This window comes from Paroedura picta, chromosome 3 (assembly GCF_049243985.1).
Source record: "Paroedura picta isolate Pp20150507F chromosome 3, Ppicta_v3.0, whole genome shotgun sequence".
Classification (NCBI taxonomy): Eukaryota; Metazoa; Chordata; class Lepidosauria; order Squamata; family Gekkonidae; genus Paroedura; species Paroedura picta.
In genome coordinates, this window is record NC_135371.1 from 10,401,373 (window position 1) to 10,421,154 (window position 19,782).

Here is a 19,782-nt window from a genome sequence, read left to right on the forward strand (position 1 = left end):
CTATCTGTGTCTCCAAAGAGCTGCTTCCAGTTACAGTAGATACTTCATACAATAATCAGGGCTCCAAGGAGGACTTTAACATATGGGTTGATTCATATGGGAGTAAGTGGTTCATTAGGTTACACTATCTTGTTGGCACATTACAAGGGCACTTACAACCAAGGTCAGATTATAACAGGCTGAGGCCCTAAAGATTGGTGTGCAGCAGAGTCTGAGAGACCTGCAACTTTTGATCACAACAGAGATCAGTTCCCCTGGAGAAAATTACCACTTTGGAAGGTGAACACGATGCCACTGTACTGCATTGAAGTCCACCTCCCCCACAAACCCTGCTATCTTTAGGCTCCACCTTCCAAATCTCCAGGTATCTCCCAACACAGAGCTGGCAACCCCTAATTGGTTTCTTTTGTATTTACAAACTTTACAATCTGAAGTCCTAAACTGTAGTTTCTAACTTGTCCCTAAATCCACCTGTATTTGCAGCTGCAGTAGGACTTGTGATTTTATAGGAATGGACATGGCTGGCGTTTTAGCTGAAGCTAGACCGCACTCTTGGCTCCAGCCTCTGCATGCGAAGGAGTCCCCCGAAAAAGGGATTACCCCAAGTTAGAAAAAGTCCGGGTTGCCAGTTCTGGGTTGAGGAATACTTTGGGAGACTTTGCGGGCAGAACCTGAAGTGGGTGGGATTTGGGTTGAAAGGGACCTCAGTGGAGTACAACACTATAGGGTCTGATACGTCCCTAAAAGACCCTTCGCTGTGCAAGGAGGAATGCGGCTGCAAGCCTCCAGATTTATTTCTGGTTCACATTGAGCAAGAATGGTTAAGCCAGAGAAGCCTACCCAGAAAGCTTTGTGTGCCAGAAATAGGCCAAACACTATGTGTGAAATCTGTCTTGCCCAAGAGACTTCCTGGCTGTCACAAGAGTTATGCAATTCATCTGCTCAAAGAAAGGGCTGGGCTGGGCTGTGTACTCTTTCCTCCGCCCTGGGACAACGGAGACAAAGGAATTGACAGCACCCAGCCAGTGGCCAAATCTTCTCCACCATCCTCCACACCTGAAGGTATTGTTTTCTTTAATCTCTCTTCCTGACAAACTCCAGTAGCTTCTTCCTGTCCTTAATTGCTGGCACATCAAAATCTCATTAGGAAAGGGTCCACCACACCAGGGAATCCCTCCTGGCCCGAAATGCAGATGTGGCCAACAGGTAGGACCCACTAGGAGCATTCCAATTCCAGAGGTTCCCCAATTAACCAATTAACGTTTCTTTATCAAATCCTAGCACACCCATTTCTTTAGTGCTGCCTCAATTATCTCACCAAGGCTTTGTTACAGGGCTGCCTAGCCCCCAAACTACAGCATTTGCCATAAAAAGAGAACAGAGAGGAGCCACCTCCATTCTCATGTGTGGTTTTCCATGCACAAAGCCAAGCTTACAGGTGGGTGCTATTCCGTCTGGACCTCCTTCGCGTCAGATAGAAACCTAATCCTCTTTCGCACCCGATCACTTTGGTTTCATCTGTATGTATGTGTTAACTTGAATTGTATGTATGTTAGGGACCTTTTGCTTTAAAAAAATTAAAATCCCTTTTTAATAATTTATTTAAAAAACTGCCCCTGCCTGAGATTTTTGTCCAGATACTGCCTCCCCCCCTCCCCTCGAAACACTGGTGGAGAAATCACACATTGTCTCTCTTAAGACACGGGCCCATTCTGCACACATAGGATAATGCATTTTCAATGTGCTTTGGCAGCTGGATTTTCCTGTGCGGAACAGGAAAGTGCATTGGAAGTGCATTATCTGTTGTGTGCAGAATAGGACCTGGTCTCCCAGAATTGCTAATTCCCCCATCATAAATTCAGGAGACAATTTCAGGTAGCAAGTCTACCCTTCTAAAGCAGTGATTTTCTCCAGGGGATCTGATCCCTTAATCTACAGATTATCTATCATTCCAGAGGATCCCTCTCAGGGACAGACATCCCTTGAAAAAGTACAACAAGAGCTAATTCTACCAGGCGAACTAACCAGGTTGTGATATCCAGGTTTCTAGCTGTAACGCAGTTGCCATAGCAAGTGACTCCGAAGGGTGTGTTCTGCTTCACGCAAGTGGATTTAGTGTTCCGAGGTGCTGTATTTGGGAGGCACCACAGTCAGATGCAACCAAGTGTCACAAAGAGGTCACTGTTGCTGCAAGGCCCTAAAAAAAATTACAGGTGTGAGGAACAGCTAAGCAGCCCAGCCCAGAAACAAAAATAAGAATAATACTTTACTGATTTGTCGGCTCAGCAACTACTTTATCATCATTGCCATTCTCAGCTCTCCCCCACCCCATTCCCCTCCACACACACACACACACCACATCACTGACAGGATCCTTCTGTCTTCACGCAAGGGACACACTCCTAAGTTCTCCCCGCCTTACCAAGTGTCAGGATCTTTCCATTTGTATCTGGACCTCCCCAAATCTGGGCCACGATGGGCGTGTTCGGAACAACCAAAACCTGGCCTCCGCCCACTGTCAGCTCTGATGTCCCTGGGTTTTGACAGTCGATTGCCCGGTGCGGAAAGAATATATAGGAGCGTGTCAGGTTTGATCTTTGGTCTTCGTCCCATCAGATCGGCTTCAGGCTTTTTCACCCCAAGGAGGTGTTCCTTTCCCCCCCTTTGCTGCTCGCTGCTGCTCCGTGGATATCTGAGGATATGGCTAAGAGAGCTGTCGCCACCTTGCTCCTCACAGCGGCCTTCTTCCAAATGGGTAAGGCGATACGGGAGGCGGTCAGATCTGGCATGCGAGCCTCTTGGGCAGGGGTAGTCAAACTGCGGCCCTCCAGATGTCCATGGACTACAATTCCCAAGAGCCCCCTGCCAGCAAATGCTGGCAGGGGGCTCTTGGGAATTGTAGTCCATGGACATCTGGAGGGCCGCAGTTTGACTACCCCTGCTCTTGGGGCTGAATCATAGAATCATAGAATCATAGAGTTGGAAGGGGCCATACAGGCCATCTAGTACAACCCCCTGCTCAACGCAGGATTAGCCCTAAGCATCCTGTACGCGGTATCCTCTCTTTGTCTGCTTTTGAGGCATTTTCAACCTCGTTTTCTCTCCATAATTGCATGAGAGCCATTGGGAGCGGCTTTGGGGGTCTAATTAAAAGTTCCACGGGGAAATGTGCAAAGGAAGGCTGACGGTCCATGTGCAAAGAGGGGTGATTTCAGGCGGAGAAGCTGCGTGGAAAGAGAAGGTGCCTGCTTACGGCAACCCCCTAAGAGTGTTATCGAGGCAAAAGAAGTTGAGGGAGGTTTCTATTTGCCTGCCTTTGGGAATGAAGCCGAGGCTTTCTTGCTGGTCTCCCCTCTGTATACCAACCAGGGACGACCCTGCTAAGATTCTGAGATCTGGCGGCATTGAGCTAGCCTAGGTTGTCCAGGGCAGGACAGTCTTTCTTCTGCCTGTTGCTTTTTCCTTCCCTCCCTCGGCCTCTTTTCCCACAGGCAGAGGTTTACCTCAGCACAGGTCTCTGCAGGCGTTAATGCTCTGGCAGACTGGGACCTGCCCACCACAGGGATCTATGTGCAGCCAATTTTATGGTTGGGGGTCACCACAACACGAGGGACTCTATTAAAGGGTCATGGCATTAGGAAGGTTGAGAACAACTAATATACGGTCATATCACCTGATAAAGGTTCAACAAATTTAAAATACTTAAAATGAATTAATGCCCACCCATTTGGGAGACCCTCCCAGGGCCATCAGGAAACCCCAGGGTTTCACAAAACCCTGTTTGAGAAAGCCTGGTGTAAGGAATGCTTTTTGACAGATAAACACGGTCAGCGTGGAAAAGACAACGTGGAAATGTTCCTGCTGGCGCAAACCCTCAGAGAGTGTCATCCTTTTTCCGTCTCTCCAAAGATGTCATAAGTTTCTGCTCCCTTCCCTAAGCCTCCCTTCAGAAGTGGCAGATATTTTGAGAACGATTCCTCCCAAAGGAACCCCTCCTTCCCTGGCAGGAACAGGCGGTATGAATAGTTATTTCATAAGAGTTTGTTCAAACCTGCCTACGGGAGGTTTTCACAAACACGACATAAGACTGACTGAACGCCACCCTAGGGGAGGTGCTACGGTTCAGTGGCAGAGCCTCGGCTTGGCAGAGAGAAGATCCCAGGTTCAACCACTGGCTCCTCCAGTTGAAAAAGGGTCAGGGGGATGCAAAAGACCTCTTCCTGGGACCCTGGACAGCTGCAGGCAGTTGGAACAGACAGTACTGACCTTGACAGACCAATAGCAAAAGACAGATTTCTGTATTTATGTGTTCATTTGTGCCAGAATCATAGAATCATTCTATAAATCTGCAAAAGGCAGATTCGTGTATTTATGTGTTCATTTGTGCCAGAATCATAGAATCATTTTATGAATCTGCAAAAGGCAGATTTGTGAATTTATGTGTTCATTTGTGCCAGGATTAAACTCTCATATTTGGGGACTGCCATCCCTAAGACAGCAGCATCAGAGGGCGGAATTTTGTGGCATCACATTTGCAATGAGTTTTTTGCCCTTCCTAGGATCACTTAAGTTTGCCAAGCTTCGGTGGGTCCTGGAGATTTCCCAAAATTGCAACTTCAAATACTTCCCCTGGAGAATAAAAGGATACTTTGGAGGGTTGAATTTATGGCATTGTGCCTTTCTGGGATCCCTGGCCTTCCCCAGGTTCCACCCCGAAATCTCCAGGAATATCCTGACCTAGAGTTGGGAACCCTGGCACCACTACTGTCTCTCCAAGAATCTCCCAATGCAGAACTGTCTATGGACAACCAGTCAGCCATTTCCCTCTGTGATGAAAAAGTCATTTCCCTTTTATTCTAATGGAATAATGATGGATTGGGGGCTGTCTACAGCAAACAGATATCAATAAGGTAGTTTCCTGTCCCTTCAGTTTAGATTGTGTTCTGATGCCTTGAAGGGCTAGTCCAGCTGCAGATAGGATTAACAGCCATCTCTGGGCTCATGATGCATTTTTGTTTCTGTTCATCCATCGCAGCCCTTTGCCAGGATGTGGAAAAGAAGACGCTCCACTGTTACAACTGCAGCTATACAGAACCATGTGCAGAGATCCCAACACAGTGCCAAGAAGGAGAGAAATGCGGCACCATGTTGGGGCACTCAGGTTTGTTCTTGTTGGAATTGCAATCAGTAAGTGACTGGGTGAAGACAACCCGAAGGGCTTTTGCAAAACAGTGAAGCTGCACCTATGTGCTCACTAGTGTCACCACAAGGTCACTGCTGGGATTGCAATGGATATTTTCAAGTATATAGCCTAGGAGATCCCTTTGTTTAAGCTGGGCCACCACCCACTTCCTCTTTCTTCAGGAAGAGAAAGGCTCTCCTTCTTGTAAGGAGGAAGGATCCTTCATTTTAGGCTCCCAGCTCTCTCCATCGGCTGATGTGTGGGCATATAGTCCTGCTTGCAACCCAGCCATAGGGGCTTGCAATGTGTTTCTTTGTAACTACTTTCTAAGCTTTTGTGCATTGCTTTAATGAGGAGACTGAAGCAGATGATTATGATATATATTTCTGTATATTCCTTCAAGTAAAGATTATTCCTTTTAAACCCCAAAGAGTTGTTAGTCTGGATCTGTCCTAATCCACAAAAGGTAACTAATAACTGCAAACTCTCTGCAAAAACTCCGCAACTCTATTTTGCTGGAGGGACTCAGGGCCAAGTCTAGTCCAAAAGTCCCAACAGTGTTGCTGCAGGCATGCCCAACCCCCGCACCTCCATCCCACCACCCCTCTTTGCCACACTTGACCCTAACTTTGCATGCTCTTGTCATTTGTAGATTATAAAGTGCACGACTCCATTTTTGGAAAGGGCTGCGTCCCAGCCATGAAGTGCGGCACTCAGGAACGAATCTCCATCTTGAACAGCCCATTCCGCGTGGTCTACACCTGCTGCGTCTCCGATTACTGCAACAAGGCCGTCTTCGAGGCGAAGCACAAGGTCGTCACTGAGGAAGGCTACAGCTCCGTCCCAACCCACCTCCCTTGCCTCTTTGCAACTACACTCCTCGCTGTCTTAGCCACCCTCCTCTCCTGAAAAGGAGAATCTGCCTCTTCTCTGAAGCGGGTGACCACCAACCAAGACTGAACTCTGCCAGACACTGAACTTTGGTCAAGAAACCACCAGAGAGAGAGAGAAATCCTGTTGCCCTGCGGTCAGGGCCTGGTAAACAACAGAGTTTCTAAATACATTGTTCTAAATACACTGAAGTCACCTCTATCATAGTCAGTGGGCTTAGAAGGGTGGAATACTGTTTAAGACTGCATTGTTAAGACATGCTGAGGTTCTAAGGAGTTCCATACTTTTAAAAATGGCAATTTAGTCTTTTGGGAGGCTTTAGAGCCTCCCCCCCCAAGATGCCCTAAACTGTAGTTTACTTAGCTCATGCCTAAATTCAGCACTATGTACTGGCTATGCCTTGATCCAGATAACTCATACTAGCCAGATCTCATCAGATTTCGGAAGCTAACGTGGTCCAGCCCTGATTAGTACTTGGAAAGCAGACCCCTTCAACGTCCAGAGTTGCTGCATAAGGCAAGCAATGGACAACCACCCCTGAAGTTCTCATGTCTTGATAACCTTTTGGGGTCGCCTTGATGGAGTTGCCATGTCAGATGCAAGAGGATGGCCAAAAACAGATAAATGAATATTGGTTCGGATGACAGTACAGTATCTTTTAAATATCTAGTTGAACTTCTTCGCCATCTCTTGGCCCATATGAAATTCACAAAACTGCTTTGAAAAATCACCACCAAACAACTTGGAAATCATTTTTTAAATTTGAGTCCCAGAAGTTTTCTTGCCACTTTCTGACTTTGGTCACGTCAAGGAACTGGTCCAGTTACGTTCTAGTGTGTCGTTGCTCAAAACCCTTGCTTTTCTAAAGAAACTCATCACAATTTAAAGACGGCCAGTGTGTTGTGGTGGTTTAGAGGGGCAGCTTCTAATCTGGCGAGCTGGGTTTGATTCCCTGCCCTTCCTCAGGCAATCAGCTGGGTGATCTTGGGCCAGTCACCGTCCTGCTAGAGCTGTTCTCACAGAGCAATTCTATCAGAACTCTCAGCCCCATCGACCTCACAGGGTGTCTGTTTCTGAGAAAGAACCCCGACTGGCCATAATCCTACCTCCAATCTCATCTCCATTCTGAATACTCTGTAGGTGCATATGCCCCATCAAGTTGCAAAAGGCTTACAGCAACCCCAACAAGGGGCTTTCAAAGCTAGTAAGAAGCAAAGGTGTGGAGGGGAGGGGAGGGGAATTGCCATTGCCTTTCTTGGCAGAGTCATCTTGGGTGATCTTCCATCCATTTACTGGCCCTACTAGTCCCTGAGATCCGGTGTGATGGAACGATCCCAAGCCACCTTCTTTCCACATTCTCAACACATGGGCTTTCCAAGCTATTAATCAGCCTCTACGTTTCCTGCTGCCATACTTGCAGGGAGATCCCTCAGATCTATTTAACTGGACAGGACAGGCCACAGGACTTTCACCTGTTTCACAGGACTTTCAAGTTCAAAAGGACAATGTCCAAACCAAGCGTCTTCTGCATGGAAAACATGTGGCCTACCGCTGAGCCTCAACCCTTCCCTTGAGTTATTGCAGTAGGAAGTTCTGCATAAGCACTGGATAAATTATTTTTTGTATATGTGTCCATGGGTCCCACGTTTTATTTACAGTATTTGCTGGCATAGAAGACTACTTTCCCCCCCTGAAAAACATGCCTCCAAGTGGGGGGGGGTCGTCCTATACGCCGGGTGCACTTCAGTTGGGATAGACATAGTTGCCCATAGTGGAACCTGGAGATCTCTAGAATTATACTTGATATCTAGATAAGAGAGAGCAGTTTATCTGGAAAAAAATGGCTGCTTTGGAGAGTACAGTCTATAGTGTTAGCCATTGCTGAGGTTTCTGCTCTCTCCAAAACTTGCCCCCCTCAGGCCCCACCCTCAAATCTCCAGGAATTTCCCAACCAGGAGCTGGCAGCCCTAGTAACTGCCCCAAATTGCACTGCTAGGGAAAGTGATGGCTGAGAGGCAATTGGAACTCAGGTCTGTATGGCCAAGTCCAATATTCCAACCACTAAGTAAAGTTGATGGTGGTTTAACCTGCTCATGGGCCTTCAGCAACAGCTTGATCTGCAGATATTAGGTGACGTGGCTTACCTCCTTGCCATGAAAAGCTTCTGCTGCTGATTTTTGCAATACGCTTAAGGGCAGAGCAACAGGCCAGGTCTGGGCCTCTAATGGTAGTATCGGCCTCTTCTGGTTGGATGCAGCCTTGAGGCCTTCATGGCTGGCCTGTGGATTGTGTCCAGGTGGGAACTGCCCCGCCAAGGCCTTCCCTCTTGATGAGATTGCCTCCCTGCACCACCTCCACAATGAGGGGGTGGGTGAGTTGCAAGTTGAGCTCCAGCTCACTTGGAGGCTAGCAACCTTTGGGCTGATCCTGCGTTGAGCAGGGGGTTGGACTAGATGGCCTGTATGGCCCCTTCCAACTCTATGATTCTATGATTAACCTTGGGTGGGGCTTGGCCTCCCTTACAGCCCCCTTACCAAAACATTTGCTCTAACAACCTTAGCTCTGCTATCAGGTGTCTCCTTAACTGAGGAGGGGGGATTTCTTGGGATTGATATTCATATCCCTACACTCATCATCCGAAATGCATATAGCCATTCTAACGTTGTGTAAATATCATTTCCTGTGGAGAAACCATTAGTGCACTGATACATCTGCTTCTGTTTATACCTGTCTATGGTTGTTGATTAAAATATTACAAGATTATTGACATCTTATTCTTTTTTAATGGAACGCTCCTGGGACTGCAGACAAGTCCAGAGAACACGACACCATTGCAGGAGGGTGGTGAAACGTCAACAAAGGCAGTGAAAACGGCTTCACCGTGGGCTATGAAACTGCTTTCTATTAAGTCTAAATGCTGCCTGCTGTGATTTGGAGCAGTTTGCCAGGGCCTGAGGTAGAGAATAGCCTTCTTCTACTTCAGTTCCTTTAACTGAAAAAGCCAGCAGATGAGAAAACTTTACCTATAGATGATACATTCTGGATAACCTGGGACAAAAAGTGTAATTGCCCTTATTTGTTTCATTTCCTCATATAGGCAGGGGTGGCCAAATTGCAGTTCTCTAGATGTTCGTGGACTACAATTCCCGTGAGCCCCTGCCAGCAGCATGCTGGGAATTGTGGTCTGGGGACATCTTGAGAGCCACAATTTGGTCACCCCTGTCATAGGGTAACACTACAGCCCAAACATGAGGCATATTAAGTACTGGATTGCAACATGGCTTAAATGAGACCCTAAGTCTGCGCAAAGCTCTTTTCTTTGCCGGATTCACATTTAAATTAAATTTCAAACCTGGTTTAATATGGAGTAGATGAGGTAGCAGATCCCTAAATTGAGTATGGTGATGAAATGGCTTAAGCTGTAGGATTAGTAGCAAGTTCTCAACCCAAAATTAGGTTTGTGCTCTGTGATTCTAAGAGATCTCCAGATTAGCAAATGTAGAAGGAGAAAAGGAAACAGAAAAGAGGGAGAGGCTATGGGACTTTCAGGAAAGGGGAAGAGGAAATGGGGAGAAAAAGTGAGATACACTCCTTGATTCCTTGCAGGTTCCCACTTATGTATTAAATAATTAAATTCAGGATAGCAGTTGGAATAATGGGCAGGTTCATTCTCCAGCCCAGATATTGGGCTGACTACCCGTCCTGACGCCACTTTTAATTTAACAAATCTGGATCCCATTCCTTCCAGGCCCTGCCAGATATAGTCTTGTAAAATCATCACGGCAACTGTTTATCTAGATATATATCCATGCCAACCACTGAAAAACCGCTGACTTCTGCCTTTGGCAATTTTGTGGGAGAACAGCTAAACATAGGGCAAGGTGCAGTCACAGTGTTGTGATTCAGCAGAATACATGGGTCTTTTTGTCTAAAAACACTCTCAGTTCTAGGGGAGTAAGATTGTGAATAGTTTACTAACAAAACATGAGGTAAATTACACTTGGACAGAACACATATAAGAAATGCCTTTTCCTGACTTGACTAACTGACGTCTTTTCTCACACCAACTGTCAGACCTACAGAAGAAGTCCACTCCGGGGAAAGAACCTTCCCTGCTCCCTTGTTTGTTTGTTTGTTTGTGTGTGTGTGTGGGTGTGTGGGTGTGTATTTCGGACTCTGCATCTTTGCTAACTTATGCAAATTAGCACACAATTACATGACAGTTTCCATTCAGTGACTAGAACGGATGCAGAGTCCAGCAATGTGTTCTTAGGGACTTCCTTGGTGTCATAATTTAGTTGAATTTGCCATACTGTTGAAATGGATTTGTAACTGAAGACCAGGGAAGACTCCCTCTCCCCCCCCCCCCACACACACACACCATGATTCATGTTTCCTGTTGCTTCTACTTCAGAACGGACAAGCAATGGGCCCTTGCCCATTAATTCTACTTTAACTAGAACCTGCTAGTAGCTTACGACAGGAGTAAACATCCTTCCATTCCGCACATTAGAGGTCAAATCTTACGCTGGAAGCTAGGTTCAAGCCACCAGAAATTTTGGGGGGTGGGAAGGAAAGAGGAACTTTTTCTTCACAAACACACTGGGCATTTCTTACATCTAGGGTGATGTTGAAATTCCACCTCACCCCGCTCAACTCATGATGAATACAGCTTTGGCTGATGTCCAAGGTTTGCCAAATGGTTTTTTAAAATAAAAGTCGCACTCTGTCAAAGCAGAAGTTGTACATGGGAAGAGGAAGGGGTGGAGATGGTAGGGAAGGTTTCACAGTGCCCTGCCTATTTATTTGAACAGTTCTCAAGAGCTTAGGAGAGAACTACAGCGTAGCCATAAAATACATAACAAACACAAACGCCCCATCATGGGACTGCCGTTGTCCAGGATTCCCTTCCACTTGCTAAACAGGATACGCATCGGGGGGGGGGGGATTAGTTTTGTTTGGGACTTTTTCATCTTAGCATCACCATGGTACCACTGTGATAACTAAGTCTTTTAACACTCTGTGATGCTGTCAGTCCTGCGTGACTCCACGTTACTGTACAGGGTTCAAGATGCGTTTGGATTCATCTGCTTCCCCCAAAGTACTGGACAAAGTGGGAAGGGATATTTAAATACCCATGAAGTTTATTCGGGGACTAGGAAGGGTGCCACAAGGCTCACATGGATCATTGACTTGCCCCACATAAGAGAGGGTATTTTTAGGGGGAAACAATGATGGAGGAAGAGGAATAATAGAGGCATAGAATCATAGAGTTGGAAGGGACTTCATGGGTCATCTAGTCCAACCCCCTGCACTATGCAGGACACTCACATCCCTATCGCTCATCTACTGTAACCTGCCACCCCCTTGAACCGTCACAAAATCAGTCTCTCTGTCAGGAGAAGCAGTGGTCCCCAACCTTTCTGTGGCTGGGGACCGGCAGGGCATCGGGCCGCGCCCGCGCATTGGGCCGCACCCGCGTATCGGGCCGCGCCCGTGCATTGCGCATGCGCAATGCGTGGGCACGGCACGGCCCTGATTCCCTCTCCCTGTCCTCCCGCAGTAAGAAGCTTCCCGGGCCGCAAACTTGCGGCCTGGGAAGTTTTTTACTGCGGGGGGTGGTGGGGAGAGGGAGCCGCGGCCCGGCGCCATGGCCTTCGCGCCCCGGCACCGGGCCACGGCCCACAGGTTGGGGACCACTGAGGAGAAGGATTGGTTTTTATTCCCCACTTTTCTCTACTAGGAGGAATCTCAAAACAGCTTATTATTTTAAAAACCTTATAAAAGGGGGTAATTTTTGTTGGTAGGACTGATGCTTTGTGGATGGAGCACTGATGTTCTATGAGCAGATAGGCCAGTGTTTCCTCCGTGTTAACTTCCCGGCCTCTTAAAATACGTAACAATTGCTTTATCCATGTGAATTAATTATTTTATATGTTTTTCCTGTTGTTACCCACCCTGAGCCAGTTGGGAAGAGTGGGATAGAAAAGTAAAGTTTTTTTTTTTTATTATTATTATTCCCCATTCATCAAGTTGAATTTTTCATGGGTGCTTTCATTTGACAATTGTCCTGGAGAGAGTTTCCTTTTATGTATTGTCTGCATGGTACACTGCTGAAAGAGCTAACTTAAAAGAGGGGCCGTGTATGTCAAGGCATTCATTGATAGTAGGTTAAAACCTTCTGGGCACAGAAATGTTTATTCCTATTCCTCTTATAATATAATTTCACAGAAACATGGACTTTGGAGCAGGAATATGTAGTTGCTTCTGCTGCTTGTGAGAAAACCACATTCTCAACTCCAGGAGGATCCCCACATCCTTGGGACAGAGTTAGTTGGTTGGTTGGTTAGTTGGTTTTCAAGGCTTTAGGCTGGTTGCAAAACCTAAAAAGAAATAAATGCATTCCTTCAGGAAACATTAAATCCACAGCAGCAGCCTCAAGAAAACCACAATATCTACTCTATGTTTTCCTTCTAAATGCCCTAAATGTCAGCAAAATTCTTCTGGAGTAGGAGCCTTCCTGACCTCATAATGTCAGTTACTCCATTGGATGGAGCCCACAAAAAAAAAAAAACATTCAGGTATAAGCAGTCATCCACCTTATCTGTTCTCAGAGAGGCACTTCAAACAGCCCTGCTCATAAACAAAGCTGTACCGTCTTGCTCCCAGTGCATTATCTAACCCTGTTTTTTCTGTCTCTGCATATGCCCAGATCGGTTTGTTAAGACTTTTGTGGTGATCCTGCTGTGCGTTGGCTGCCCGATGACTGCAGACGGTCTGGCCAAAAGTGACTCAGAGTGGGAGAGACTCGATCGTGCCTTCAATTGCTATGCCTGTTTTGCCTTCAGTTGCTATGGATGTTTTCGTTGATCTGAAGCAAGTGCTTATGAGACTGAGAGAGAAATCAGGCAGTTTTGAAGACACGAAGAATCCTAAACAACCAGGACCCTGATAGATCTATGCATGGATGCTTCCAGCGTTATTACTGCAACAAGGAGCGCCTGTGCAGATAATGTGTGATACAAGGGAAGAAGAAGAAGAAGAAGAAGAAGAAGAAGAAGAAGAAGAAGAAGAAGAAGAAGAAGAAGAAGAAGAAGAATTGGGTTTTATAGGCCACTTTTTTCTACCCGAAGGAGGCTCAAAGCGGCTTACAGTCGCCTTCCCATTCCTCTCCCCACAACAGGCACCCTGTGGGGTGGGTGAGGCTGAGAGAGCCCTGATATTACTGTTTAGTCAGAACAGCTTTCTCAGTGCCGTGGCGAGCCCAAGGTCACCTAGCTGGCTGCATGTGGGGGAGTGCAGAATCGAACTCGACATGCCAGATTAGAAGTCCGCACTCCTAACCACTACACCAAACTGACCCAGCCTTTCTCAACTTTTTGTTACCATTGAGAAACCCCTGAAACATTCTTCAGACTTTGAGAAACCCCAGTGGTGCAATCATACAGAACGTGGTTGGGAAGCATGGCTGTGTACACGCCCACCTGGGCCCCTCCCCTTCCGGGCCCCTCCAGGCCCATCACTGCTCAGGAGGGGGCAGGTCAACATGACCATATATGGCCACAACACCAGATAAATGTTTGACCAGTTTAAAATATATATTAAAAATTGACACCCATCCATTTGGGAAACCCTTCCAGGGCCGTCAAGAAACCCCACGATTTCACGAAACCCTGGTTGAGAAAGCCTGGGTTAGCCTATCTGTCCCCCAGGAATAGCCCCCATGTGGATAGCTCAGACAACCCCAATCTTGGAAGTTTAGGAAGGCCAACCCTGGCTAGTTTCTGAATGGGAGATCTTTAAGGATTTGGGTGGTAGTTCCTCCAAGGAACACCATGCATGCAAGGGTACACCACCTCCAAGGGTCTCTTGCTAGCAGGCAGACAATCCTCAAATTTCCTGACTACTCTACACATGTCATATGATAAATAAATCAATCCCGCAGGAATTCCACCTCAACACAACCACAACCACCCTAGAAAATAGACTTGCCAGTAGTGTTACCAATTTCCAGGTGGCTGGAGATCTCCTGGGCTCATAACTGCTCTCCAGGCAACAGAGATCAAATGGCAACATTACCCAGAAACTGAAGAGAAAGCAAGCACAATGCAGTATCTCTTAGAATCATACTCGATGTGACCTCCAGGGTCATTTAGTCCAACCCCCTTCACAATACAACTAGTTGCCTCTTTCAGAATGCTGGGAAGGTCTGATAAAATTCACACACCTTCATTTTCTGCATATTTGCACCCTTAGGTGCTCTGCCTTCATCCTCTTACATAACATCAGTGGTTGCCATAACTCTAGTAGTATTGTTGGTACTGCCCTACTCCTACAATGAGTCACGAATTGTACAAAAAAAAGAACAGTCTATGACTTTGGACATGCATTGATTTATTTAGAAGGAGCATAAGTATGTATCTTAAGAGCTTAGAGAAGGGAATTAGCAACTAGAGTCAACAGGTCCAAAGGGGCCATAGGAAGCTATTCAGTAACCAACCAAGAAGCAGAACCAGTTCTTGCCATGGGACATGCCAGCCATCGAGAGGGGGAATGGCTCAGTATCTTCCGCTTCTTCTAGGGAACCGGTAATTATGAAAGCTAGCTGATGACCCAAAATATCAAAATAAGACTGGTTCAACATACTCAGTCACCTAAAGCAAGTTGGCCCATTCTGCACACATTGGATAATACAGTTTCAACGTGCTTTTGCAGCTGGGTTTTCCTGTGCAGAACAGGATAATCCACTTCTAAAGTGCACTGAAAGTGCATTATCCAACATGTGCGGAATGGGCCAAGGTAGCCCACAACTACTCCCCTGCAACCATTGCCCAGGAACAAGCCAAGTGGCAGTGAAAATCTGAGAGGCAATAACAGCTCAAAATTATGCCTGTTGATTCCTCCTGCATCACGACCCAGGAGCCACAGCTAACAGGTAACAAGTTTTTCTGGGGGGGGGGGGGAGTCAGTTTCTAATTATTCCTATAGCTTCACTCCCGCCCCCCAAATGCAGTGACATCACTTCTAGTTTTGGCATAATGCCTATTTCTTCTTCCCATTTTGTTCCAGCTGCTCCAGGGAACAGCAGTGGGGACTCCAGAGGTGCCAAAACAGAAGACCCTGGAACCCTGGCCTCTCACCCCACTGTGGACTGAAAGCCAGCTGATAGAAACAGAGACACTGTTTTGCATTTCTGGAAACTCTGTTCTCTCTTCAAGGACAGTGGCCGACTGCCAGCGCTGCTCCCAGCCACGACCCAGCGTTGAAATATCTTCTCTGCTTGCTGTATCCCTTCTTTCGTTCTTATTTTATTGACTGTGCACACCCCAGAAGCGCGCTCAGGGCAATTTACAACAGTACATCTCACTAAAATCAACTCTCAGTAAAACGTAATAAAATACAATAAAACGCTAGCAGCTTATTCATTCTTGAAATTCTCCATTTCATTCAGATCGCTGTCATCTTGCTGGCTCTTTTCAGCTCACAGTCCTCAGTTTGCAAGACCTGAGAGTGTCTGTTAACAATAGGATTTTTGGGCAACGCTTATTCATAGGGTAGCCAAAAATCAGAAGTGACTTGATAACACTTAACAAACTCAAGAGTGGTACTTATCTTGCTATATTTGCTGGACCTCATATAGACCTGCTGCCTGGTTTATTTGCACTTGTGTTGATTATGGATTGAGTTGAGGAAACAATCTTATCTTATGGTCATGATAGAACAGCTGTAAAGATAAGACTGATATTTTTCTATAAATATGCACTGCTGTGACAAGCAAATCAAATTTCTCTGAAGTTTCGGAAGAATGGGATTTCTGGGGGCCATCCCACGCATCGCAAAAAAGTAGCGTCACGACAGCAAAATGGTGTAATGATATAAAAAAAAATCACACCTCTAGCCATTCCTTACCTCCTGGGTCTTTTGCTCTCCTCTGCCGCCTTCTCGAGCTTCTTGGCGCTCCGCAACGCCTGCTTGAAATGGAGGCGGGCAACGCACTATACACGCAACTCTCCTCCACCTGTCAATCAAGCCAGGCAGCCAATCACCTTTCTCCCTGTTTTAAAGGAACTGCTATGCAAGCTAAAAAATTTTAAAAGTAAAACTTTTCCATTGCTATGCCTACGCATCTAATAATAAATGCATAGTGCTTACTTTACTGCCACCCGTTTTGGAATTATGAGCCCTGACACTTTAGGGGAGGTGGTAGAGAAGCATGCTTTGTGTGTTAACTGGTGGGGATTTTTTTTTTTGCTCTGCCTGGACGATTTAATGTGCATTCATTGCTCCAAGCAGTTTGATTTAAAAGAAAAGCCCTGTCCCTGGGAGAAGGGAGAGGGAGGCGGGTGTAAGGGCGGGCACTGGAGGCGGAGATATTGCTATTTCGCCTCCACACGTTTCCTTAGCATGTGTTTGCCCATCACTGCTCAGGAGGGGGCAGGTCAACATGACCATATATGGCCACAACACCAGATAAATGTTTGACCAGTTTAAAATATATATTAAAAATTGACACCCATCCATTTGGGAAACCCTTCCAGGGCCGTCAAGAAACCCCACGATTTCACGAAACCCTGGTTGAGAAAGCCTGGGTTAGCCTATCTGTCCCCCAGGAATAGCCCCCATGTGGATAGCTCAGACAACCCCAATCTTGGAAGTTTAGGAAGGCCAACCCTGGCTAGTTTCTGAATGGGAGATCTTTAAGGATTTGGGTGGTAGTTCCTCCAAGGAACACCATGCATGCAAGGGTACACCACCTCCAAGGGTCTCTTGCTAGCAGGCAGACAATCCTCAAATTTCCTGACTACTCTACACATGTCATATGATAAATAAATCAATCCCGCAGGAATTCCACCTCAACACAACCACAACCATCCTAGAAAATAGACTTGCCAGTAGTGTTACCAATTTCCAGGTGGCTGGAGATCTCCTGGGCTCATAACTGCTCTCCAGGCAACAGAGATCAAATGGCAACATTACCCAGAAACTGAAGAGAAAGCAAGCACAATGCAGTATCTCTTAGAATCATACTCGATGTGACCTCCAGGGTCATTTAGTCCAACCCCCTTCACAATACAACTAGTTGCCTCTTTCAGAATGCTGGGAAGGTCTGATAAAATTCACACACCTTCATTTTCTGCATATTTGCACCCTTAGGTGCTCTGCCTTCATCCTCTTACATAACATCAGTGGTTGCCATAACTCTAGTAGTATTGTTGGTACTGCCCTACTCCTACAATGAGTCACGAATTGTACAAAAAAAAGAACAGTCTATGACTTTGGACATGCATTGATTTATTTAGAAGGAGCATAAGTATGTATCTTAAGAGCTTAGAGAAGGGAATTAGCAACTAGAGTCAACAGGTCCAAAGGGGCCATAGGAAGCTATTCAGTAACCAACCAAGAAGCAGAACCAGTTCTTGCCATGGGACATGCCAGCCATCGAGAGGGGGAATGGCTCAGTATCTTCCGCTTCTTCTAGGGAACCGGTAATTATGAAAGCTAGCTGATGACCCAAAATATCAAAATAAGACTGGTTCAACATACTCAGTCACCTAAAGCAAGTTGGCCCATTCTGCACACATTGGATAATACAGTTTCAACGTGCTTTTGCAGCTGGGTTTTCCTGTGCAGAACAGGATAATCCACTTCTAAAGTGCACTGAAAGTGCATTATCCAACATGTGCGGAATGGGCCAAGGTAGCCCACAACTACTCCCCTGCAACCATTGCCCAGGAACAAGCCAAGTGGCAGTGAAAATCTGAGAGGCAATAACAGCTCAAAATTATGCCTGTTGATTCCTCCTGCATCACGACCCAGGAGCCACAGCTAACAGGTAACAAGTTTTTCTGGGGGGGGGGGGAGTCAGTTTCTAATTATTCCTATAGCTTCACTCCCGCCCCCCAAATGCAGTGACATCACTTCTAGTTTTGGCATAATGCCTATTTCTTCTTCCCATTTTGTTCCAGCTGCTCCAGGGAACAGCAGTGGGGACTCCAGAGGTGCCAAAACAGAAGACCCTGGAACCCTGGCCTCTCACCCCACTGTGGACTGAAAGCCAGCTGATAGAAACAGAGACACTGTTTTGCATTTCTGGAAACTCTGTTCTCTCTTCAAGGACAGTGGCCGACTGCCAGCGCTGCTCCCAGCCACGACCCAGCGTTGAAATATCTTCTCTGCTTGCTGTATCCCTTCTTTCGTTCTTATTTTATTGACTGTGCACACCCCAGAAGCGCGCTCAGGGCAATTTACAACAGTACATCTCACTAAAATCAACTCTCAGTAAAACGTAATAAAATACAATAAAACGCTAGCAGCTTATTCATTCTTGAAATTCTCCATTTCATTCAGATCGCTGTCATCTTGCTGGCTCTTTTCAGCTCACAGTCCTCAGTTTGCAAGACCTGAGAGTGTCTGTTAACAATAGGATTTTTGGGCAACGCTTATTCATAGGGTAGCCAAAAATCAGAAGTGACTTGATAACACTTAACAAACTCAAGAGTGGTTCTTATCTTGCTATATTTGCTGGACCTCATATAGACCTGCTGCCTGGTTTATTTGCACTTGTGTTGATTATGGATTGAGTTGAGGAAACAATCTTATCTTATGGTCATGATAGAACAGCTGTAAAGATAAGACTGATATTTTTCTATAAATATGCACTGCTGTGACAAGCAAATCAAATTTCTCTGAAGTTTCGGAAGAATGGGATTTCTGGGGGCCATCCCACGCATCGCAAAAAAGTAGCGTCACGACAGCAAAATGGTGTAATGATATAAAAAAAAATCACACCTCTAGCCATTCCTTACCTCCTGGGTCTTTTGCTCTCCTCTGCCGCCTTCTCGAGCTTCTTGGCGCTCCGCAACGCCTGCTTGAAATGGAGGCGGGCAATGCACTATACACGCAACTCTCCTCCACCTGTCAATCAAGCCAGGCAGCCAATCACCTTTCTCCCTGTTTTAAAGGAACTGCTATGCAAGCTAAAAAATTTTAAAAGTAAAACTTTTCCATTGCTATGCCTACGCATCTAATAATAAATGCATAGTGCTTACTTTACTGCCACCCGTTTTGGAATTATGAGCCCTGACACTTTAGGGGAGGTGGTAGAGAAGCATGCTTTGTGTGTTAACTGGTGGGGATTTTTTTTTTTTGCTCTGCCTGGACGATTTAATGTGCATTCATTGCTCCAAGCAGTTTGATTTAAAAGAAAAGCCCTGTCCCTGGGAGAAGGGAGAGGGAGGCGGGTGTAAGGGCGGGCACTGGAGGCGGAGATATTGCTATTTCACCTCCACACGTTTCCTTAGCATGTGTTTGCTTTTGCTCTCCTCTCACTCGTGCTACGTGGCTGGGGGAATCCACTTGTGTGGATTCCCTAGCTAGCGCTTTAAAATGGAGGATGTAGCTGCCGGTTTGCTGGATGCTGACATCGTGTAAAACAGCAAAAAAAAAAAAAATGGCGTCAGAGAAGCCTTTCACTATATTTTCCGGGTGCAGAATTGAGTTTTCTTGGGCTCTTTGATAATTCCTAAAAGCAGCGAGTTAAAAAGCTGGAAGTGATTCTCTTTCTTCTTTTTTTCAAACCATTTCTTGCTATAAAATGACTGCTTGGAAATATGATAATTTCAGCATTTATTCTTATAGTAAGCAAGGTTAATTTGACAAGCTGCTCATTTTCTGCAGCCTTGCATGACAAAGAGAATGATTTCTCAATA

At 46.1% G+C, this 19,782-nt stretch overlaps 1 protein-coding gene across 1 annotated transcript; it reads left to right on the forward strand.

Moving 5' to 3' along the window:
• Positions 1 to 963: 963 nt before the first annotated feature.
• LOC143834419 (sperm acrosome membrane-associated protein 4-like) lies at positions 964 to 7,704 on the forward strand. The gene is made up of 4 exons (XM_077331252.1): positions 964 to 1,062; positions 2,617 to 2,755; positions 5,036 to 5,161; positions 5,835 to 7,704. Exons 2-4 carry the CDS (start codon positions 2,701 to 2,703, stop codon positions 6,089 to 6,091), a joined length of 438 nt encoding a protein of 145 aa, XP_077187367.1. The 5' UTR covers positions 964 to 1,062; positions 2,617 to 2,700; the 3' UTR covers positions 6,092 to 7,704.
• Positions 7,705 to 19,782: the final 12,078 nt, after the last annotated feature.